This window comes from Rhinichthys klamathensis, unplaced genomic scaffold, assembly GCF_029890125.1.
Source record: "Rhinichthys klamathensis goyatoka isolate OS25496 unplaced genomic scaffold, OSU_Roscu_1.1 h1tg000336l_1, whole genome shotgun sequence".
Taxonomy (NCBI): Eukaryota; Metazoa; Chordata; class Actinopteri; order Cypriniformes; family Leuciscidae; genus Rhinichthys; species Rhinichthys klamathensis.
In genome coordinates, this window is record NW_026606850.1 from 605,290 (window position 1) to 630,956 (window position 25,667).

The window sequence follows — 25,667 nt, forward strand, 5'->3', positions numbered from 1 at the left end:
ACGTCCGTCTCTGGCTCAGTGCCAGTCAAAGCGGGAAAGCAGTAAAAGCAAAAGTTTGAAATTTTGAATTTAGCAGTTGATCACGTGATTCACTGAACGTTCTAATCACACCGGTGTGATCGTACACTCCAGGGACCAGCCTAGACTGATCACACCGGTGTGATCGTACGTGTCAAAGGGTTAAGATGGTTAATGGATTTAAGTGATTAAATACTGTTGTTATTAACCTGTCTCCATTGTGTGAACACTATTAGGCAATCGGAATGGCTCTGGTGACTCTTGAACGTGCCTTTCCTAAGCTCCAGAAAACAGCTGAGTTCTGTTGGAGAAAACTGATTGTGTGATGGGAAAGAGCGGTCACCAGTGTGTACGTGGCTACTCAATGACGGGATGATCTTCCTGGCCAGGGGACAGCCCAACGCAGGGGGTCACGAACATTGGGCACCTCCGGATGGAGGTTTTATATGCGAGAAAGGTATGAGAGTTGAGCGCTGATTACTGGAGGCCACCGGGGTCAGCAGAGCATTGAGAGGTGAGATGCGCTGTGAGGAGTTACGGCAGTCTGACCCAAGAAAATGTGAGTTTCCTCTTTACCACTTGCCAGAAGAAACCGCATTAATTGTATGGCTTGTTTTTCTCATCGTGACAAGCGTCTGCAAATATGCCAGGGGACAACACCCTGATGGAGATTAAAGATAAAGAGCTAACAGGAATGGGCTTTCGGGGTTCAGTCGGGGCCATGAAGTGATTTCCCATTAGTTGTTGTGGAGACAGTAATAAAACTTTTTAGGTATTGGTTGCCTTATGGGCAAGGCAAATTATAGTGTTGATTTAGAACTAGTCTATAACATAGTTCTAACTCCTGAAGGTTGTTAGACATGGTGGTGGCTAAAGATGAAGACAGCTTTGGTAGATTTGAAAAGTCTGGATAACAAAGGAGAAATGGTCGAAGGTTATTGTAATGAATTTAAATTTTGTCTAAGTTACAGTCTTAGAAGGCTGTTGAAAATATTATTTGTTTATAGTGAGAGAGACTGCCTGAGTTGGAGGAAGGGATGGTAACTGTGTCTGTCTTTCTGTTTTCGGCCTGCTAGAGCAAGCTGAAGCAAAATAATGATAATGAAACAAAACAACCCAGCTGACTTGTCTAAAAATCTAATGAATAATGAACAGACATGCTTTGAAACTGGTTAAGAGACCATGTAAAATTAGGTAGAAGCTACAGGAAAATGGGAAGTTTAAAATCTTATTTAAAATTTAAATCTTTTAGCAATAATTAAGAAAAGTGAACATTGAGAATGAGCAGTTAACATGTGTCAGGTATGAATGTGTGTATTTGATGGTTTTGTGTGTATTTGATGTATTTGAGTGTTTTATCATCACAGATGGGTTAAGGCAAAGGACAAACTTTAAAGAAGCTGATAATTCTGATGAAAAGACAATACAGAACATGGGACGAGCTTTAAGTTGATTGGTCATCAAGCTCTGTCTGGTAGTAATACTTTTGTCATACATGATGTAGATTTGAAGATCAGTTTAAGTATTGATGTAAAATTGGAACTGTGAATTCGTAGATCGCGTCCGTCATGGGTTGAGATAAACGAAAAGGTTATAGATTTGATGGCAACAACAAAGCGACACATTGGTTAAGTCAATTTCGAATTATCAAGAGAGGCCTTAACATTTATAATTATTGTGAACAAAGGGGGAATAATTATTGACTGACATTGACCAAGTCTGTACAGCACGACCTGACCTGATAGAAACAATTGATGACTTTGGAAAATGTTTGTAGATGACTGACTTAAGAGACCAAACAACAGGCCTGAAAAGCAAGATTCGCTGTGAGACTGAGGGCCGTTGCCCTTCAAATACTTCGATAAGAAGATGAGATTGGGCTTTAAGTGAAGAATGTAATATTTTGTTTCAGAGGCAGAGAAAGATGTCTGGAGGAAATTTGGGTGAAGGACAATTGTATTATGTTAAATTGATGCACGAGTTGGGTCTTGCATCAAAAGGGGGATGGTAACAATTGCCAAATATGGTTTACTATTTGCTGAAAGCCATTGCACCAGTGGCGGTTCTAGAGGGGGGGCCAGGGGGGCCAGTGCCCCTGTGACAAAAAGCTTGGCCCCCCTTGTGGCCCCCCTAAATGTGGAGTTTGAAATAATTTTTACAAAACTGTTTTTTGCTATCGTTGTATGTGTATTATTTTTTTATTTTTCTATCTTTGTGGATTTGCATTTTCACGTGACAATTCGCATCACATTCGCGGGAATCGCGGCAGAATGTTTGAAGAGGTGAGTGCGCGCGCGCGGCCGGGGCGCTCTCTCTCTCTCTCTGCTCGTTATGCACTGTCAAGCGCAGCAAGCGGACGCTCTGACGGGTTTTAGAAGATAAAATACAACCCGAAACTAAAAACAGACCCGGCTTCTATTTGAGACCGGCCTTTATGTACCCAAACCTGTCGCCACACCAGGCGTGTAAAAGAGACAGGCGTCTATTCGGGACTCGGCTATTATTTGAAGTTTCACGGTATGTACGAGGCACTGTGAGCTGACATAGCATTTGTCTATCGTCCTTTCACTGCTGTGTGCAGTTCATAGGTAGGCTATGTCCCCAAATTAGTTTTTGTCTTATATTTATATCATATTATGTTCTTATATTAGAATATCACATCAGCAAGAGTGCCGTTTTCCCGTGCACAATTGCAACTGTGATATTTATGTTATACAACAGTTAAATTAACAATAAGTTAACATTGGGAGTTACTTTTTAGACACAATATTGTCAATATTGTTTGTTTTCCCTTTATTTCGCCGACTAGAATTTCATAATGAAACCGTAGTGAGTCTCAATGCAACACAGCGATGATTTCTTGACTGAAATCCGCGTTTTGAACGAATCACTTGCTTCTTTCCCGAATAAATCGGCCGTTTGAACAAATCGTTTGAATGAATGAATCCCTCTTACAGGGACTTGCCGCCGCCTACTGGCGGTTTTAGTTTCATATTTAAAGTATCCTTTAATTAAAACGTTAAACTTAGAAATAATTTCATATTTAAATATTGATTTGAAAAAAATCTCATAGCTTTATTTATGCAATTGTAAATGGAGTGTATATATTAATGCCACTTCTGTGTCACCTCTGCACTGCAAAGATGGATTTTGATTGAATTAATTAATTTGACTGGTAACAGTGGTACTGTATAATTATTGTATAATTAAGTATTATTGTATAAATAAGTATAATTACTGTATAATTTGAATGTTAGTATTTGACATAAAAGGTGATGCATAACTCTAAATAAGTTTAGAAAAAATGTCCATATATAGGTGAAAATGCCCCTGGAAATCAATTTAAGGTGGCAAATATTGCCCCTTAATTAAAAAATGTATTTCTGTCACTGCTGTGAATCGACCACTGCATAGAATATGAAAAATATGAATATCTTCGTGAGTCAGCTGTCAACAACAGGCCTAAACCAGCCATGGCACCAGCACAAAAACACAATCAGTAAAATATTATCTAATTATTAACAAAATGTTGAAAATGTTGAAATATATTTTTGTCAATATTGCACACCTCTAATGTACGGTATTAATTTTGATTTCTTTAGGTCTTAAAAAGCCTTAAATTGGACTCTAAAAAGTGTGCAGGAACCCTGTAAACGGTTAGACATATCAAGTCAGTTATTTTCAGTAAATGAATTAATAAGCTTCTTGGTCCCCATTGCTTTTGCTCTATAGTTCTCAAAATGAAGAGAAAGAAGGACATCATGTCTATTACAGTTACTGTGACTAATACTGAATATGTAATGCAAATGTAAAAATATAATGGAAATGCAAATACATTGTTGAATGATTATAAACACGGTATTTTCCCTGTTAATGCCTGCAGCAGCGCAGAAAATGATATGACAACAATAAGGTCTAAATGTAACTGGCCCCTCTAACAGTACAACTGGCCCCAGCTTGGCCCCCCCAGTTGAAATGGGCTAGAACCGCCACTGGGTGGGGCAATATTGCTGTCTGTAAGTGTGCCGCACACGCTGATAACAAAATTGCAGGACTGTTTCAACAGGAGACGCCAGGGCAGAAGTAGCAGCGAAGGCCGTGGCAGCACAGCAGACAAAAGAAACTACGTGAATTTTACTATCTGAAAATAACCTCGACATTTGTTTTTCTTTACAGAGCATGCAGACTTTTGATACAGGGCAGAATGTGCCCAATAAAATGATGGCTATGGATGAATTTGGCTAACTATCCTGGCCTGGGTTATTATTGTAGCAGAAATATGCCACACCTGCGCAGCGCATAACTTAAGATTTTCCTTTTGCAGAATGTCAGGATGGATTGCAGCAAACAGAACTGATTCTGGTCCAAATGTATAAATATTGTGTTGTGGACATGAGCAAAGTGGGTTGAGTGTTTTTTCAGGAGAAAAAGGAACCCTGTGCTATTAAGTGAGCAAGAAATTATCCGGTGATAATATGTTTCAGGTTGTTGATTCCACAGGTCACACCAAAAGGGACGAGCAGCTAGACAAGCGGTCACTAACAAAATACTTAAGGTCTCCATTCACAGGTGAAAGCAGGCAAGAAATGGTGATTTAAGGGAAAACCTTATAAGGATCAGAAAATGGTTGGAGAATGTGACACCTGGGTCCAAGCCTCTCACCTTAGACAACACCAACAGGCCTAAACCATCCAATAGAGCACAAAGTGAGGTTTAAAGAAGACTGTGCTAGTAACTGTCTGCCTCGGCTACGAGGGAAAGACCATTGCAACGGCATGCAAAGTGTCACCCTGGCGAACACGGACCGTCCGTGTGGGTCGAACGAGATGATCAACAATGCCAACTGATGGTTTAAGTTTAACAGAAGAATCTGTTTTTTTGTGATGATTTTGATGATTTTGTTTGATTGAATCAAACTAGGTATTGATTTGATTGTAAATGTAGAAAATCTATTGATTGATGTGTCCGTACTAGAGATAGAGTTAATTTTGAACAAACTACATTGGTCTCTGGGTTCAATAGAGCTTACTAAATTGAATTAGAAGTGAATAAAATATGGAGATGGGCATAGATTAATGGGAAAGGCTTAATGGTAGGAGTTAGGATTGTGTGTGTTATTCTGATAATTTTGTTATTCATGGGTGAATATGATTACAGAGGCAGGTGAAAACCTGCTGTCTGTTCAATTGGTAAAAAATGACAGTCTGTCCCAAGGATGAACAAAATTATGCGACGATACAGGTAGCGGGAGCTACAGTGAGATATGTGGTAAATGTATGTTCTGTTTGTTTCTCTTCTATTTTTCCTTTTCTGAGAATGATTAAGTGCAAAGATTTTAAAGGAGGTTACAAACAGCGGTCATCCGTGTTACGAGGTGGCATACAAGGACAGGGTTTGAAATGAGGGATTTTATTCTACTTTTATTCATTATGTTTGGATTGATGGTTTTCCTACTAATCTGTAAACTATTTCTTGTTTATTCTGAGGTGACTGAGGGTCTGATCTAGGTCAGGAGTGCAATAACAGTGCTTATTCATTCAGCCCGGCTTCGAATACAATCTTTACTTGCTTGCTAATACTTAAGGGACTATCCCCACAAAACAGCCTAAGCTTTTTACTTTTCCAAAATGTTATTTCACAAATGTTTAAGAAGAGTGATCATTTATGCAAAAATCAGAGATGAAGAGTATAAGTGTGATGATATGACTTAAAATTTGTCTTATTGTTTATTATTATGATTATGGGTAATCTGAATGATAAAATGCGGGGAATTGTTGTGGAAATTTTAATAGTCATTGATCCCTAACAGATATCATAAGAGAGAGAACCTATTCAATGTAAAATATATGTGTACGTGCTTGTGCGTGACATTTCAGGAACATATGGGACAGAACAACTGACCTTAGGGACAGCCAGTTTTGGCCAGTTTATTTCAGTACCAGTTTGTGTCTTTAAGAGACTAAACAGCAGTAAGGACCTTATCTGAGTGGGTGAAAGGTACAGCGGGTGAAGAGGAACCTTGAAAAGAGTATAAAGGCTGTCTCATGTCTTCCTGTTGGGTGTCACTCTCATGCACAGCGTAACTTCTGTGTGTCAGACTGAACCTATTCTTGCAAGAATAAATACTTCTCTTTTATTAATTTGACTCTGAGTGTCTCTTACGCAGTGATGATGTTTAACAGAAGTTTTGCCATAACATAGTCTTCATTTCCTTTTCTGACATACTACAGTTCTTGTTAAAACACACTAGACATGCAAATTCTGTGCACCAATTCTCTAGACAGTTTCTGTCCTTTTCTGGTTTTGGAATCAATGTGATGACACCCTGTGTCATAGTTGTTGGAAGTGCTTCTTTCTCTAAGCTCTCTGAGAAAACTTTTACTAGAAAGGGGGTTAGTAATTCATCAAAACATTTTTATGATTCAGCAGTTATACCATCACACCCTGGGCTCTTGTTGTTTTTGAGATTTTTGATCACCTTCAACACCTCCTCTTGGGTGATGCTATCATCACAATAGTCTCGGTCTTCTGGGGATATAGTTCTACAATGGCTAATAGAGGTCATAAATGATTTAGCCTCACAGTAATTAGATGTGTATAAATTGTTATAGAAATTATAGCAGTGGATGGCTAACTCTTTTGGATCTTCAATAATTTTTCCCTCCACTTTAATTTGATCTACAGTAGCCAGTACATTTTTACTCTTTTCAAGTCTAAAGAAGTAGGCTGAGTTTTGTTCACCCTCTTCTATCCTTTGTTTTCTTGACCTTATATAGGCTCCTTTAGCTTTTGATTTATAAATGTCATCTAATTTATTTTGTAGTTTCGTATACTCACATCTTTCCTCATTAGAGACTCTTTTTGAGAAAGAAACGCTATATGGTAGTCACTGGGAGGTATTTCAAGGGATTTTATCGACTTCCAAAATTTAGATGGATTAGGTTTGTGGAAATTGATTTGAGGTAGAAGTCAGATTTGCACTCTCTTATAAGATAAGTGCACTTGTTCCTAAGATACCTAAAATTAGTCCAGTCAGATTGGAGGTTTGTGGTCTTTGCTAAGACCCAGGCTCTCATGAATCAGAGAAGACAGTTCATTGGAAAACAAGGGGTTATCACGCCCTTTAATTCTATTGCATGTTAGGGGGGCATGTTTATCAGTAATCGAGAGAAAGAGTGAGTGAAAATAGTTCCATGCCACATTTATATCCGGTATAAGACTGATTCTAGAGAAATCACAGATGTTTAATTCATGTAAAAAGGCTTGTTCTACAAACCGTTTAAAATTTCTTTTAATGAGGGAACGAGGGAATCTTGGTGTCCCTAACACATGCTACGGTGCAATGGTCAGTTTGTACACAGTTCAGATCTGGTTTTACTTCTTCAAGAGCTTTAAGGATCCTTTCTTCTTCCTGCTAAAATAATGTAAAAAAAAAAAAAAAAAGTGTCAAAATTGCGCAAACGTGCGCCTTGCGGTCGCGAGAGTTTTTTTGACATACATCAGCATGCCATCAGAACAAGGCAGACCGTTCTCGGACACATTTCTAACCGGCATCTCGCTGTGATCACCGGTGATCGGTTCTGTGCAGATTTTGCCAACGCTATCTCACGACCAATTCGTACGAATTTGTACGAATGATTAAAAGGTGGCTAATTCGTACGAATTCATACAAACTCACTCGTACGGATTCGTACGATTTGTCTAAACCCACGTGATGGGTAGGTTTAGGGGCGGGGTCAGGGGTAGGTCATTCGTATGAATTCATACGAATTTGGAATTCGTAAAATATGTACGATTTAGCAAAAATCCTACAAATTCGTACAAATTCATACGAGTCAGGTCGTATGAATTGTTACGAATTAGCCACTCGTACAAATTAGTACGAATTGGTCGTGAGATCGGGTTGGATTTTGCTTATCTCAAACAAGCCTCTTGTTAGAGTTAATTAGATAATTAAGAAATTAATTGCGCACATGTCGGATTCTGCAGTCGCGCGCAGTTGCTCTCCACCGACTGATCAAAAGCATGATGGGAAACGACTTGCTGACGACACAGCTTAATGCTCATTGGTTTAAACAACCGTGATGTATTGTTTCTCTTTTAATTTTTTTTATTTTAAAACTCTGATATCATGTTTTATGTGGCTGATACGTACCACGTGAAGCAAGACTCTGTCACTGTTAGGCTTTTACTATAGGGACTGTGTGGTGGCTGCTTCGTTGAGATAGGTCCGACTGCAGAACCGCAGAACCATACGTCATAACAGTGTGAGGACGACAGCGCCAGCCTAACAGTCTGATGCCGGAAGTGGGCGTGGCCAGGCATTGCGCTACTTCTGTGTTTTAGAACGTTTCAAAGTTTAAAACAACATTAATTAAATCGTTAAAAAAATATTTATAATAAAGATATATTTAAGATGTATATATATATATAAATAGTTGTATATATATACACTCACCTAAAGGATTATTTGGAACACCATACTACTGTGTTTCACCCCCTTTCGCCTTCAGAACTGCCTTAATTCTACGTGGCATTGATTCAACAAGGTGCTGAAAGCATTCTTTAGAAATGTTGGCCCATATTGATAGGATAGCATCTTGCAGTTGATGGAGATTTGTGGGATGCACATCCAGGGCACTAAGCTCCCGTTCCACCACATCCCAAAGATGCTCTATTGGGTTGAGATCTGGTGACTGTGGGGGCCATTTTAGTACAGTGAACTCATTGTCATGTTCAAGAAACCAATTTGAAATGATTCGAGCTTTGTGACATGGAGCATTATCCTGCTGGAAGTAGCCATCAGAGGATGGGTACATGGTGGCCATAAAGGGATGGACATGGTCAGAAACAATGCTCAGGTAGGCCGTGACATTTAAACGATGCCCAATTGGCACTAAGGGGCTTAAAGTGTGCCAAGAAAACATCCCCCACACCATTACACCACCACCACCAGCCTGCACAGTGGTAACAAGGCATGATGGATCCATGTTCTCATTCTGTTTACGCCAAATTCTGACTCTACCATCTGAATGTCTCAACAGAAATCGAGACTCATCAGACCAGGCAACATTTTTCCAGTCTTCAACCGTTAAATTTTGGTGAGCTCTTGCAAATTGTAGCCTCTTTTTCCTATTTGTAGTGGAGATGAGTGGTACCCGGTGGAGTCTTCTGCTGTTATAGCTCATCCGCCTCAAGGTTGTGCGTGTTGTGGCTTCACAAATGCTTTGCTGCATACCTCGGTTGTAACGAGTGGTTATTTCAGTCAAAGTTGCTCTTCTATCAGCTTGAATCAGTCGGCCCATTCTCCTCTGACCTCTAGCATCAACAAGGCATTTTCGCCCACAGGACGAGATAGGTCCAACTGCAGAACCGCAGAACCATACGTCATAGCAGTGTGAGGATGACAGCGCCAGCCTAACAGTCTGATGCCGGAAGTGGGCGTGGCCAGACACTGCGCTACTTCTGTGTTTTAGAACGTTTCAAAGTTTAAAACAATGCTATTATAAAGACTTTTTTAAACGATTTAATTAAAGATATGTTTAAAATGTGTGTGTGTATATATATATATATATATATATATATATATAGTTGTGTGTATATATAGCTATAGCCTATATACAGGTGAAACTCGAAAAATTAGAATATTGTGCAAAAGTTCATGTAATTCAGTAATTCAAATTAAAAGGTGAAACTAGTATATTTAGTATATATAACTATATACATATGCATGATTATACTTTTCAGAGGGCCGACATTTCTGTATTTAAAATCCTTTTTTTGTATTGATTTCATGTAGGCTAATATTCTAATTTTCTGAGATTTTACATTTGGGGTTTTCATAATCTGTAAGCCATAATCATCAAAATTATAACTTTTGCACGATATTCTAATTTTTCGAGTTTCACCTGTATGTATATATATATATATATATATATATATATATATATATAATGATTATTTGTCCTATTAACAAAAGACAATATACTACTATTAAAAATGCTTTTCAATTCAATCAAATGTTCAAGCTTTGTTTTCATTTTATTATTATTTTTGTTTAAAGCTTTGTTCAATTTATATTGTTAATCATTTGACACAACAAATGGATAAAGTATAATTTTAACTTTTAAAAAACTATTAACGTTTGTTAATACTCAACCATTTCACATCTAAAAAAAATTTTTTCATAGACCAAACACAACATAATTCTATGGTGGACTGAAACAAAAACTATTAATTAAATAAATAAATAAATTTTCCTCTGAAATGGCAAAAGCATCACACACAGATGTACCTGCTCTAAATAAATAATAGTAATTAAATAAAAATACAAAATTGAACTAAATGAACTAAATTATAAAAAACAAAATCAAACCAAAGAAAATAAATCTTATAAAAGCGAGTGTCATGACGAAAGGCGCCTCAGGAATCGTCAGGATTAACTTCATGTGTTTGGAGTTTTGATTTATTTAGTTTATTTGTCACTTGATAATTATTGTTAAATGTGTGCCTGCATAACTTTAATAAGATTTATTTTATTTGGTTTGATTTTGTTTTATATAATTTATTTATTTTATTTATTTTGATTTTATATTTTGATTTAATTACTATTATTTATTTGGAGCAGGTACAGCTAGTGTGTGATGCTTTTGCTATTTCAGAGGGGGGGGAAACACGTTTTATTTAAAAAATGCTTTTCAATTAAATCAAATGTTCAAATGCTCAAGCTTTGTTTTTGTTTTACTATTTTGTTTGTTTTAAGCTTTGTTCAATTTATATTGTTAATCATTTGACACAAAACAGATGCATAAAGTATCATTTTAACTTTAAAAAAACTATTAACATTTGTTAATAGTAGGCTACATTGCCTGTCTTTTGTTAATAGGACAAAACATAGTTATTATATTTTATAATATTTGATATATGTATATATATATATATATATATTAGGTCTATCTCTTAAATATATTTTTAATGAAATCGTTAAAAAATAATTCATAATAGCATTGTTTTAAACTTTGAAACGTTCTAAAACACAGAAGTAGCGCAGTGTCTGGCCACGCCCACTTCCGGCATCAGACTGTTAGGCTGGCACTGTCATCCTCACACTGCTATGACGTATGGTTCTGCGGTTCTGCAGTTGGTTACTATTGCACAGGACTGCCGCATACTGGATGTTTTTCCCTTTTCACACCATTCTTTGCAAACCCTATAAATGGTTGTGCGTGAAAATCCCAGTAACTGAGCAGATTGTGAAATACTCAGACCGGCCCGTCTGGCACCAACAACCATGCCACGCTCAAAATTGCTTAAATCACCTTTCTTTCCCATTCTGACATTCAGTTTGGAGTTCAGGAGATTGTCTTGACCAGGACCACACCCCTAAATGCATTGAAGCAACTGCCATGTGATTGGTTGATTAGATAATTGCATTAATGAGAAATTGAACAGGTGTTCCTAATAATCCTTTAGGTGAGTGTATATAGGCTATACAGGTGAAACTCGAAAAGTTTGAATATTGTGCAAAAGTTCATGTATTTCAGTAATTCAAATTAAAGGTGAAACTAATATATTTAGTATATATTACTAGATATAAATATGCATGATTATACTTTTCAGAGGGCCGACATTTCTGTATTTAAAATCCTTTTTTGTATTGATTTCATGTAATATTCTAATTTTCTGAGATTTTGAATTTGGGGTTTTCATAAGCTGTAAGCCATAATCATCACAATGTGCAGTGTACAGTATTCAGTGTGTACAGTATAGTGAACAAGTGTTCCACTGTTAACAGTCATGCATACATAAAAACAGATGCCAGATGACCACTGAATGGATATTTTTTAAGTCAGTTATATGTTATTGTCATTTTGACAATATTTGATTTGATGCCAGAGGAAGAATGTGCTCCTGAATTAGCTCGCTCATCATATTCAAAACACAGTCGCTGGTCGCCATCTGCTGGTGTAAGTATATCATTTACATGAAGAATACACTTTTACATTTTCCTCTTTTTAAGTTTTAAATGACTATGTCATTTTCAATATTACTGTATTTTATTGGCATGATGTTGCCAAACCACCAATACACACAATAAAAGCAGTGACAGAAACAAAAAAAAATGATGGTAAAAAATAATTATGCTAACAATACAAATAAATCAAGCATCAATCATCACTGTCTAAGGCCCAATGGCTCTTGTGGATGAATATGTGATCCAACTGTTACGTCCCAGGTCTAGGGTCCAAGAGAATAACATAAATAAAGTCTTTACACCAGGGGCCTGTTTCAGAAAGGAGGTTAAGTGAAAACTCTGAGTAGGTTAACCCTGAAATGAGGGAAACTCTGGGTTTTCCGTTTCAGAATGGGAGGTATATCAAACCCGAGAAAGCAGAGTAAGTACCCCCCCCCCCCCCCCCCCCCCCCCCCCAAAGTACTTAAGTAAAATTTTATCAAAGTAATAGTATTTTTACTTTAGTAAAATATGTTATAACTCTTTCCACCTCTGGTAGTTCTAAACAAATTCTACAGAATTAAACTGTGGCATTACACACTGAAGTGTGTCCCTACTCCCTACTATTTATGAAGTTTAGGCCTATTTGTCATAATTTCTGGGTTATTGAGCAGCTACTTACAACTGCCTGGGGTTCTGTTGGGACAGGAGGATCCAAAAGACAGATATTACCATCAATTGGGACCAACGAAAAACCCAACCCAAAGTAAAATAAATGGAAATATCAAATATACCCTATATAAAAAATAACACATATGTAGACCTCTTTCATTTTACGAAGGCCCTTGGATCTTCGGGAGTGACTGGCTCTGATGAAGGAATTCCCTCAGCCAGAAATGATGTTGCACTGACACTGGATGCTATTTAGTTATTTAATATGTCAAATGTTTGTACAGTCAGGTACCCACTAAACACAATGATGTCCAAAAGACGTCTTTTCAACGTCTTTGTCACAAAAGTCGGACGTTGAAAAGACGTCCACTGAGGAGCCAGAATGAAAGTTTTTATGACGTCTTTTTTTGACGGTTTCTGAACGTCCGATATAGACGTTCATGGACCCTCTTCCTACAAGGTTAAAAACTTGTTCAAATGTGGCCATTGTGGACATATTTTTTACATAATTTATGGTCTCATTTAGACATAATTACTTTGACTATTGCTGTCAGATGATATTAGTGAGAATTAGCAGAGGTTTAGATGTTGATATTTGTTTCATTTGAAGTGTCACCATTGTGGTGATCAGTGTTTGCTTTAGTTGGGCTCTTGGTCCCCTTTATTTTTACTTTAACTTTTCTTTGGCTGCTGTAACTGTATGTTTGTTAAACACACTGTAATTTGCAACTGATGTTGCAAAGAAAGCCAAGAATAAGTAACACCAGGTGAATGAGAGCATAAATGATGTAAAAAAATATGTCCACAATGGCCACATTTGAACTAGTTTTTAACCTTGTACGAAGAGGGTCCATGAACGTCTATATCGGACGTGCAGAACACGTCAAAAAAAGACGTCATAAAAACTTTCATTCTGGCTCTTCAGTGAACGTCTTTTCAACGTCCGACTTTTGTGACAAAGACGTTGAAAAGACGTCTTTTGGACATCATTGTGTTTAGTGGGTAGCCTACACCCATGATATGCTCAAGCCTTACCTGATTGAATTATGTTTATATATTTTATTTTCAGCTGCTGCCACATTCTTTTAATGCCTGCAGGATTGCACCTAGCCTATAACATACTGTTCTTCCAGTTTCACCTCTGATATTATAACAGTTGGGTAAGTTACTCTAAAATAGTTATAAATTACTAACTACAAATGGCATCTTCAACAGTGTAATTAGATTAATGTAGCCTAATAATTACTATCTTTAGAAAGTATTGGTCTACTTATTACTAATTACTAAATCCTATATCAACCTGAACCACTTGAACAATACAAGGAGAGACAAGAAACTGCACTTTTAATGCTTTTAAATTAATATACATTTGCATGAATTATTCTTGAATTGACCAAAGTGTGTAGAGGGAGAAGGTTACATTAAAAATATACCTTTTAAAAATGTATGTTAAATCCACTATTGTTTTATACTGAATTGTATAGTCTACAGTAGCCTATTTAATGTAATTATATAAGATTTTATTTTAAATTACAGAAGAATTAAGAGTAATCCCTTTAAATAAATTACAATATTTAGATTACTTGGTAATTAATTACACCCAACACCTCTTTTTGTTTGGCGCTGTTGCCATGGTGACTCGTAATATCTGCGCTCCATTGATAATGGCTTTTTATAGTTGTGGTGCACGCGCTTAACTCAAGAGTCAGTCAACTTAGGCCCTGTCCCAAATGGCACACTTCATGTGCACTTTCGGTCTTGTGGACTTACAATGGCTGCCGCCTGCGCGTGTCCGTTAAGTCCGTGAGACCGCAGTGTGTCCACCACCACCCCCCCCCCCCCCGCGGTCGATTTGCGCCCTTATAACATTTAAACAAAACTATACTAAACTGACTTTCTAGTCAAAACAAGAGAAAACGTATGTTCACAACAAAGAAAAAGTGGCACCCCAACCCCTACGGCTTTTGTGCTGAAGCGCAGTGACATTTACAATAATTTTAATTGTAAAACAATGATTGTTTTTATTCCTAGAAGGCAGCAGATTTATTTAAAATGTTTAGTAAATATAAAGTTTAGTAAATATAATTAAATATTTACACCAGCATTACATTTTTAGGTATTTAGTGGATCATAGTTGCTGAGCTTTTTCACTTTTAGTTTGGCCTGTGTGTTTGTGATCATTATTCATTTGAATGTCAACCCTTTCATTAGACCCATCTCCTGCCATACATGTCAGTTTCACCCTACTTAAAAGTTTACAAATCCTACGATCTAATGAATTCAACCTTTCCGCTGCAGCATTAAAAATACTCCGGAATTTCATATAGACAAATTCTTTAGCTCTCTTCGATGCTTTCTTATTCCAGCTTTCCTTTGTTTTCTCCTCAGGTTTATCATCTCCATCATTCTCTTTGGGTCTCTCTTCCTCTCTCGGTCCCCTCTCTTCTTCCTCTCTTCTGAATCTCTCAGCATCTTTAAACATCTGGTTACTGTAGTGTCCTCCATTCTGCTCTATCATTGTGTCAATCTTCTTCAGTAGATCATTCACCTGCTTTATTTTTTCCGTGTCTTTATTGTTCATGATGTGAAATCTTCCTCCACACTGTTGAACAAACTGGCTAAGAGTTTCATTCTCTCTGATGAGATCTTCCACACTCTTTTCCTCTAACAGATCACTGTGGGTGAATACAGGGATTGTGTACTTTGCTACTTCTTTTCCATAAATTATTTCAATATTTTTAATGTCATTTTCATCTTCATGTTTCATTCTCCCTGTAAGTGACACCACATACAAGAATGCATGTGGACCTGGACTGCAGAGGGCAACACTATTCGCCATTTCTTGTGCTAAATCTTCAGGGTTTGAAGTTAGATCTGAAAATCCAGGAGTATCAACAGCAGACACTTCTCTCCCTGAAACTACTGATCTGTTAACCTCACACTGTTGTGTTACAGAGCTAAAGCAGTGCTCAGATTTAAACAGATGTTTTCTCAGTATGGTGTTCCCTGTTGCACTCTTTCCAGAGCCCGTCTTCCCCAGAAGAAGTAATCTTCTCTCATTAGTGCTGGTTTCATGCTCCGCTGGTGACTGTCTCTCCAGGACAGTGTCAATCACTGAAGCTGTTCCACATAGAAAAAGAAGAAAGAAAATAGTCATGATAAAATTAAATATATAGTTATTGCTCTCATATTGGACTTAGTGAATACATACGTAACAAAAGTAAACTATTGATTATAGTGTTTAATTAATATTGGCTCTAGTACTACTTACATCTCTGAGGTTGAACATTTCTAATGGCTCCAATCAACGTGTTCACTACGGCAGGATCTTCTGTGACGTTATTAAAGACAAAATATCTGTTATCAAACTTCTGGACAAGTTTTTTCAGATCCTCTGACTCTCCTATTAAATCCTCTATGGTACAACCTCCTCTCTCCAGATCATCTCCCCTGGTGAAAATGATCCAGGTGCTCTTTATGAGCCAGTCCGGTAAATAATCCTCAATCATCTCAACAGTGCACTTCTCTTCTTCAGTGAATCTGCCGGGTCTGATGACCAGCAGAATCACCAGAGGGTCCGGTCTAGCTCTATCTAATTCTGGAAGCCCTTGATACATCTCTTCAGGGCTCAGTTTATTTTCAGGGTCAAAGAATCCTGGTGTGTCATAAACAGTGATATTCAGCCCATCTTTGGTAACGCTTTCACTTTGAACCTCTTTTGTTACAGTTTTGAAACTTAGCTTTGAAACGAAAGCTTTTCTTCCCAAGATGGTGTTTGCTGTAGCACTTTTCCCGCCTCCTGTTTTTCCCAGTAAGACAACATGATAATGCTGAGCAGGCGATGAGTTCTCTTCACTCCCATCCATAGTTGATATATTTCAAAATGATGATGTGGGTGTCAGTCCTTAAATTACAGACATCACATTGAAGCATTTATGTTTTCTGTGTATAAAATTAAGCATTTTTAAAAATATTCTTTTAAATATAAATTTAGTCAAAATATTACCCGTATGGGTTACACTTTATTTTGATGATCCCTTTAATACATTCTGTAATTTTGTACCTACATAGTCTATTAGGGTTAAGTTGACATGTAATTTCAAAGTTACTTATAGTCAGTAGAATGTCTGTTGGAGAACCATCACAATAAAGAGTTTGCCGATATTAAGCAAACACTAATACTCTGATGAGAGTTAGTTGACATAGTTTCAAAGTTAGAATGTTCAAAAGGGACAATCAAAATAAAGTGTTACCCTAGTATGTTTTTGACTGATTAATTAGCACTGTTGAAAACATTTAGAATGGATCAGTGCTCAGGAGATTATAATAATTAACAAAATACTTCATAAAGCCAGTACAATTAGCACATATCTCACTAAAAGTATTTTCTATTTTGTTAATAACGGCACGAGGCATTGAAATGCTTATCATTGTTTTACATACTAGCCTACACTCTTTTTAAATACTCAGTACATGCTGCAGTAGGCAACTCAATTCCAAACATATTCAAAACAGGCAACCCTTTAGTAATGTCTTCTTTCTAATCGCATGCGGTAGCTGCTAGCTGGTGCAGAGAAACATTTAAGAATAAAAAAATGGAAAAAAAGCGGCACCATTTTGTTTCTCCCATTTTACTGCAGGGATTTTTTTTTTTAAAGAAACAAGTAAAAAACATATTTGGTTCATGTCTACAGAGAAAATATATGCTGTTGTATGTTGTGTAGTGTTTGTATTGTTCAGCAAAATACTATTCAACCTGTTGTCAAAAGCGTCTTGGTTCATGAATTGCAGTGGTGGAATGTAACGAAGTACAAATACTTCGTTACTTTACTTAAGTAAATTTTTCACGTATCTGTACTTTACTTAAGTAGAATCAATAGTGCATACTTTTTACTTTTACTTCGTAACATTTTGCAGCAATTATTATACTTTCTACTCCACTACATTTCTACAACGTTCTGTTACATTTTCGTTAAATTTTCTGATCAGTTTTTCCCCTGCCAAAACTTCATCCTGACCGTCCGTTCATCGCACGTTTGTCTCACCAGTGAAGTTTGGTTGCCATAGATATAACCCGGTCACACTAAATGCGTCTCTATAGCACGCAGTGTGTTTATCGTGCAATTTATACGCGAAAATGTGTTTTTACATGCATAGGAAACGCATTGGTAGGTTTAGTAGTGATGTGGGGTGCGTGTGTATTATACGTTTGGTTAGGATTAGTATGGCAAGCCAAGAGGTTCAGAATTACGCCATAAATGAATCGCGTTTACAGCCAAACGCCGTCATATACGACGTTTTAACATAATATGAGTGTTTATATATATATATATATTTATATATATATATATATATATATATATATATATATATATATATATATATATATATACATACCGTATATAGTAAGGGTATATAGTAAGCTTGATGTGTATATTGCCTAATTGCAAGCTTGTTCAGAAATGGTGACAAAAACTTAAAATGTAACTGCTTTTCCATCATATTGAACATCATTATATGATTATTAGGTTGAATGAGTTAGAATTAACTGTTTTATTAATCATTAGAATATAGACATTAAGAGAATAAATTGTTATGCAAGTACTTTTACTTTTAATACTTAAAGTACATTTAAAATCAGGTACTTTTTACTTAAGTAGGGTTGTCATTGTGGTACTTCTACTTTTACTAAAGTAAATATGTCTCTGGTTATTTGTACTTTTACTTAAGTACTGAGATTCAGTACTTCCTCCACCACTGATGAATTGTCACCATTCAATAATAGGCCTATTTTTATTAGAACTGTCACATCTGAACTTATTAAGTGTTCAAAATGAAAATATATTACAGATATAAATAATTTTTGCCCATATACTAAAATGTCTTATATCTTGCAGTGGTCTGCATAAAGCTGCCAGGCCTAGTTTTTTTCTTTTGTCTTTTTCTTTCGAAGACTGCTTAATTTAACACAATAAACTTACCTTAAATAACGTGCAGATTATTGCGCATAGGTCTCTTAATTAGTTGACCAAAAGCTGACTTATTTTACAGACGTATGTTCCTGAGATTAGTTTCATTTTTACGAGTCTCCTGCTTGTTGTCGCTCCTTATCTCCCATCTGTGTGTAATCGGATCCTGCTGTGACATGTTCATGATGTTTAAACCCCAGAGGCGGTCTTAATTCTCACTGTATGAGATATATCCATCTGCAGACCCGCAGCACCACCAGTTTTAGAACCCCAGCGCCAGAACGGGGCGGAGTTATTGAAGACGTAAATCTTGTGACGGTGTTATGTGTTACTTACTGTATGTGTTTGTTCCACGTTCCTCTGTTATATGCATCGTTTGTGAGTATATATTATATATTGTGAGCAATGTTAGTATATTTTAAATATATAACTATATCATGCATGAATCATGATTATAGGCTACTTTTCAGAGGGCCGACATTTCTATATTTAAAATCCTTTTGATTGCATGTAATATTCTAATTTTCTCAGATTTTGAATTCGGGGTTTTCATAAACTGTAAGCCATAATCATCATTATAACTTTTGCACGATATTTCACCTGTATACATTTTTATTGTTTCTTTTAAAATGCTGAATTTTCTCTCTCTTTTATAGATTTTTGACATGTTTTATTTTACATAAAGAAAAATGCATGCTGCACATGTTCTTGTGAAATCAAGTAGGCTATATTTTAAATAAAATGCCCATAAGTTTCAAGCATTATTTTTCACCATCATGATCAGGAAGTAACTCTCATAATACAATGAAACGGATAACTATATACAATTATATTACACAGGATCAATGTTTTAAAATGCTTATTGTACTGTACCTTAATATATCATTATAACATTAATATTGGCCTATCATTTAATATATCATTATAACATACATATAACATACAAGATTTATATTTTTATATTTATTCATACTATTCAAAATACTGTAAATATGTTCATAATCTGTAAATGTTTATTCTGACTAAACCCAACTGTGGCCTTATATTTTATAGTATTTTCATATTTTTTATAATTTTATCTTTATAATTTGTATTACTGTTTCTTGTTGTATTTGTATCTGTTAATGTGCACTGGAAGCTTCAGTACCAAAGAAAATTCCTTGTGTGTGCAAGCACTGGACTTGGCAATAAAGCTCTTTCTGATTCTGATATAAAGTATGACGTTTCGTGTGTAATAAAAGCATGCCGTTTCGTGAAAGCAAATTACGCTTCAAAACGTTAGGTGCCGCTACTCGGTTTAGAACGTAAGCTCCGCCCCTCACTTTCGGTTCTGGCGCTGCATGGTGTTCCGAAACTGGTGGTGCTGCGGGTCTGCAGCTGGATACTATTGGACTGTATGAGTAAGTTAGTCACACTTTAGACTTACATGCTTCTTTATTCTTCTTTAATAGACGCAAAAGGGATATGACAATTTATTGTTATTTGTTATGTCACGGCCGGCTCGCAAGCCGCAACAAAGAAGGAGACAACACGTTGGATAATGCTCAAAAAGAATAACATTTATTTAAGTAAGAATAATTAAATGAGACGAGACGCAAAACAAGGCAAAGCAACAATCGGATCCAAGACACAAACGGCACGAGAATGGTGAGAGCGCGCTCCGTCACAGCTGAAGGGAACTGCTTTATTTGCCGGCATCAGTTCCAACACAGGTGTAACTCCTTAATCAATAATGACGTCACTCACTCTAACTCCATCCTGCAAACCAAACAAAAAGAAACACACACAAACCACAAATATAACCCATACTGGGTTCATAACAGTTATAAGAATACATAACTGAAATTATACAACTTTGATTTTACATTTGCACAATCTAAAATTTCAGTCGTCATTTCCCGGTCACGTGGTCTTCGCTCACAGTCGAGAGATTCGCCATTACAGAGAAAGGCCCAGTCCCAATACTCACTTGAGCCCTATTGAGAGTGAGGAGTCACGTGCCGATTTGGGCGGGGTCTGAGCCGGTCGGCCATGATGGTAGGAGACGCTATCGGTTGCCAGGGGCAACGCCTTCAGAACTTCACTGAGGCCCGACTAAACATTCATCCAGAAATAGCGAAAGAGAGACAGCGCAGCTTAGTATTTGTTTACATTTTACCGATACGCCGCAGTTTCTTTGGAAATTATTGAGAAGGAAGAGAAATGAAAGGGGTTCTATCGGGAGAGAGTAAATAACAATGCTAGCCAGCTTAGAGAAACTGCTTGTCAATAAACTGACAGCAGCAAAAGCGAGCAAAGCCTGCTTTCAAAAGCAACACATTTCAGCACAGTTCGCCTTTTATTTAACACAAACGAACGAATTTAATACTCTGTTATTCAACTAGAGTTGTTTCATTTGTTATAGATATATCTGTACCGTGAAATGTTTAAAAAATACACTTTTTTTAATGACGTACGATTCGCATTGACAGTGGAATGTCCGATCTGTTCGCTTAACGTTGCACGGCAGGTGCAAATGCACGTATCTGATTCATATCAGATTTATTTCCACATATGAATGAGGCCTGAATGAAACATCAAGTATGACTGAACTCTCGCAGTTTAACGTTACAGGTTTGGGGGTTTCTAAGTCTTGCACCCGCAGCCGCAACAGACTTGTTCAGCTTCTAATCCTCTTGCATTGTGTAGGCAGTAACGTTAGTCACTGATACCATAAACAAACCAGGTAATTAACTTTGTCAGCGTATGTAAAAGGTGGTAGTGCTTTGGTCTTTCGTCCATTCTGTAGCAGGTCGAACGGGTCCATGTTGATGTCAAGTAGTTTCTCTAAATAACGCTGCTTTGTGTTGTTATTTAGTCTCTCCCGATAGAGCGCCTTTCCTTTTGCTTCCCCCTTCTTCATTTATTCCCAAGAAACTGTGCCTTATCGCAAAAATGCAAACAAATATCAAGCTGCTCTCTCTCTCTGTCACTATTTCTCTCGGTCTCACGGTCGAAGTAACCATGACAACGGATAGCGTATCCTTCCAAGATGGCGAATCCTTCCCACAATGCAACACGGAGTGATACGCGTGACGTCACCTTCTGGCCTTCCTGGAAGTGGACACTTGTTGAAAGTGCACTTAGCGGAGTAAAGGCCAATTTATACTTCTGCGTCGAGTGTACGCCGTAGTGTACGGCGTACGCTACGCACGTAGGCGACGCCGTCATGAGCATTTATACTTCTGCGTTTAGGTCTGCGTTGCTCTGCAGTACAGCGCCGAAACGCTAGTTGGCGGCGGAGGGTTTTAATGTTCCACTGTGTTTAGATTCCTCGCGGCAAGAAGAAGAAGATTCCTCGCGGCTGTTTTGAGTTTAGGTTATACAAGCAATGTCGACTGAAAGAGAGCAGATCATGTTGGAGTTGGAGCTTATCGAGGTGGAAAAGGTAATTTTTTTTTTTTTTTTTAAGTTTCGCTGTACTTAGAATTTAAAAATGGCGGGCGGTGCAGAAGAACACGCCGGAAATACATAGGAGGAAACGCGATGCTCCCAAGCCGACCAATCACAGATCTTGCGGTCCGCGTCGTCGCGACGTGTAGTTACATTTTTGAGGAGGTGCGCGTCAGGTTACGGCGAAGGTTACGGCGTATGGTACGCGTCTGTGCGTATGCTACGCCGTACCTACTGCGCGCACCCGACGCAGAAGTATAAATTGGCCTTAAGTGTGCAAGGGCCCGAAGCTTTGAAGAGCAGAATTGGGACAGTTTTGCACACATCACTATCTACGTCACTTCTGTTGTGATCAGGGGAGTAAACACCGTTCATTTGGCTAATGTGTGTGCTGTGCTGCTTATAATAGCTGTAACATGACACAATCCTTTGAATGAAAAAATTAATATCTTTTTTTACTCTTAGCTACCAACCTTTCTGTTAATGTTATTAATATTAAAACAGTTTTTGGCTAAGATAAATTGTGATAACTGATAAGACAAATTGTGATTGAGGTTTACCTGAGCTTATACTGCCTTACCGTATTCGCAGCGATTCGAAACAATTTTAATTATGTTATTATGGAAATTGAAATATGAAATTCTTCCCATCCCATACATGAAAAAATACATGACATGTTGGTGATATAGGCTATAGGCTATATATTAAAATAGTCTTACACAGGTTATGAAATAAAATGACACAACCCTGTCTCTTTTTGTTAAATTTTAGTTTTATTGATCAATAATAGCCATTATTAAAGTATAAGTAGCCTAAAAAGTATAAGAAGCTATATAAGTCAAGAAATCAAGCAAGTTAAAAGATTCAGTCAAACATAAGTCAATAGGCTAATGTTACAACGTTACCGTTAAATAGCCTAAATATATAAAGTTATGAAACTTCACTTTGCCCTCAGCCAAAACGATTTGCCAGGGAACAAATCATAGATTAATGAAACCAAAGATCGCCCGTTAGATATACACAAGCCGATTTATATCTCATGTTTAACCACTAGACACAGAGCCCGCGGGAAACGTCAGAATGACTAGCCGAGGTAAGGCTGTTCTAGCTGGGGTAATTAGCACTGAGCGCCCGCTGATCCCTGGAACCCCGAAAACGTCAGATCAAATTTTTAAATAGGCGTTATCTTTATAAATAAACCACAGATTTGAGCTTTAAACAACTATATTCTCGACTGAAAAACTCTTAAAACTACATTTCGTGACACAATAACACAAATATTTTTAAATTTCGCGGCCTTGAAAAACACTTCACCACACCGGCTTCCTTTATCTTCGGAGTTTCCGCTCCCGAACAGCAGCACCATAGCAACCGTTCTCCCCATAGACATCATATAGACATCTCTATAGACGAATCCGACGAGCGTTCTGTGTAGGCTGCCATCTTGTGGCGACGCCATTACTGAGCTGTTACCGGTATGTAAACAAACCTCCATGATAACCATAGACTGTGGTGATAACGCACCCTCGATGACAGCTCTATGTGACAGCTACAGCCAGGCAGAATGACTTGTTGGGTTGATGATGTTAGACAGTGGCCTCCAGTCACAGATGAAGGTACAAACTATCTTACAGATTATTTATGAAAATAGCTTGGCAAGCTAGCTAGGCTAACGTTAGCTAACGAGGAAATTATAAAAAGATCTGTCCATTTGGCAACAATAAATAAATGAATGACATCAAATAAATGAATTCATGTTTTTCATTTGTGTCCATTATCTCATTTTCACATTGCAAAAGGCAAGGGTAAGGTACAGCTAGAAAGTATACATAATATCGACCAATTAGTGTTTTTAAACCATGAAAAAAGAGGTCAATATAACAGCAGGAGAACAATTATGTCACATAACGTTACATTTAGCTCAGGAAAGCCATTTAATGACCATAGCATGTTAATTGAATAGAAAAAAATAGCTAGAGAGGAGATTTTGCTGAGCACTATTATTATTAAGCACAATTATTTAATGACATAAGTAAAAAAAAATATAATGAATATGTAAATATTCATTATATCTTTTTTACTTATGTCATTAAATAATTGTTATTATAACAAAAAATGCATATTTAATTTAATTTATTTAAAAAAAAATCTGTCACAGTCAAGCAAATAAAACATTAACAACAGACATAACAGTAGCTGCTACTGTTACTAACGTTACTACCCCAATGTGCCCCTTCTGTTGTTTTAAAGGTATTCAAGAGTATTTTCTACTTCGCCTGGCATCCGATGATTTTTCAAAATGCCAACATGTTTTCCCACTCGACATTATAAAAGTTGTAACGTTAGTGACAGTCGTAAATCGCGGGCTGTTTATTCCAGTGGATGCAAGTTGCAAATAAAACAATAGGAGGCAATGGCGCAACGCTACCCAGCAACAGCTCAGTAATGGCGCCCGCTTACTTCCGGTAGTTTCGCCGGATTCGTCTATATGATATCTATGGTTCTCCCCCATTCTTCTTCTTCTTCTTCTTTCCAATTTTACGGCGGTTGGCAACCAGCTTTTTGGTGCATTACCGCCCCCTCTACTCCGGAGTGTGGATCAGATGGAAGCAAAAAGGAGACATAACTATTTGAAATTTAACAGCCACTGAATACTTAGTTTTGAAATATTTTATTTTGAAAAACATTTATCTGAATTTATTTGCTCTGAATTCACCCCTTTGAAATTATTTTACTTTGGAAACCATGTATGTATCTGAATTTATTTGTTGCAAATTTACCTCTGAAATTTTAATAGGCCTATGAAAATTCTTGATTTCCATTTTAAAAACCTGAATTTCGATGAATATTTTTCAATGCTCACAAATTCGGATACAAAAAAAAATAAACTTACAGAATTTCAGATAAAATAGATTTAGGTTGATCAAATTCGACTGCTCAAATTCAGATCGAAAAATTCAAGTTAAATATTCACATGGTAACATCTAACATCCGGGCTACCCAGGATAGGCCACGCCCACACCGGGAGAAAAACAATCTTTGAACCGTCTCCATTGACTTTGCATTGCGAGAGGCTGCCTCCTTGTCATTTATGACTTATAACAAAAGACAGAAAATGCCTAAAAGCTGCTGTGTGACAAGGTGTACAGCAAACAAGCTAAAAAAAAACAGAAATACATTTTTATAAGCTTCCGAACCGTAAAAGCCAGCCTTTAAGGAGACAAAAGTAAATACAGGCAATAAGACGTGAAGCATCAGCAGGAAGAATGGGTAAATTGAATATATCTCCTCTTCTCAGGTTCACATAGTGTGGTGAAATAAGCAGTCGACATGGTTAAAATTAGGAAGGTTTTTTTTTTTTTTTTTTTACAATATCATGTCGCGTTCCAGTGGGTGTAGTTCTCAGTTCGAGAACTAGTTGCGCTCTTTCTCAATTGATCTACTTTTATGTCCTGAAACAAACCGTTTTTTGGAGTCGACAGCTTATTAAAAAAATATTTCTGTTTTTTTAGCTTGTTTGCTGTACACCTTGCCTCACAGCAGCTTTTAGACATTGTTTTGTTTTTTGTTATAAGTCATAAATGACAAGGAGGCAGCCTCTCGCAATGCAAAGTCAATGGAGA

The 25,667-nt window shown here is 37.1% G+C and overlaps 1 protein-coding gene across 1 annotated transcript; it reads right to left on the minus strand.

Annotated features, from left to right (window-relative positions):
- Nucleotides 1-12,288: 12,288 nt before the first annotated feature.
- On the minus strand, nt 12,289-16,535 carry LOC130106300 (GTPase IMAP family member 7-like). The gene is made up of 3 exons (XM_056272370.1): nt 15,915-16,535; nt 14,929-15,763; nt 12,289-12,301 (listed from the first exon to the last, which is right to left on the minus strand). The coding sequence occupies exons 1-3, from the start codon at nt 16,507-16,509 to the stop codon at nt 12,289-12,291; spliced, it is 1,443 nt and encodes a 480-aa protein (XP_056128345.1). The 5' UTR covers nt 16,510-16,535.
- Nucleotides 16,536-25,667: the final 9,132 nt, after the last annotated feature.

Bases quoted from the DNA above. Each gene is read 5' to 3' on its own strand.
- LOC130106300 (XM_056272370.1), bottom strand. From the start codon at position 16,509: ATGGATGGGAGTGAAGAGAACTCATCGCCTGCTCAGCATTATCATGTT. The intron at 15,764-15,914 runs GTAAGTAGTACT...TATGTGGAACAG, and splicing joins AAATGTTCAACCTCAGAGAT to CTTCAGTGATTGACACTGTC.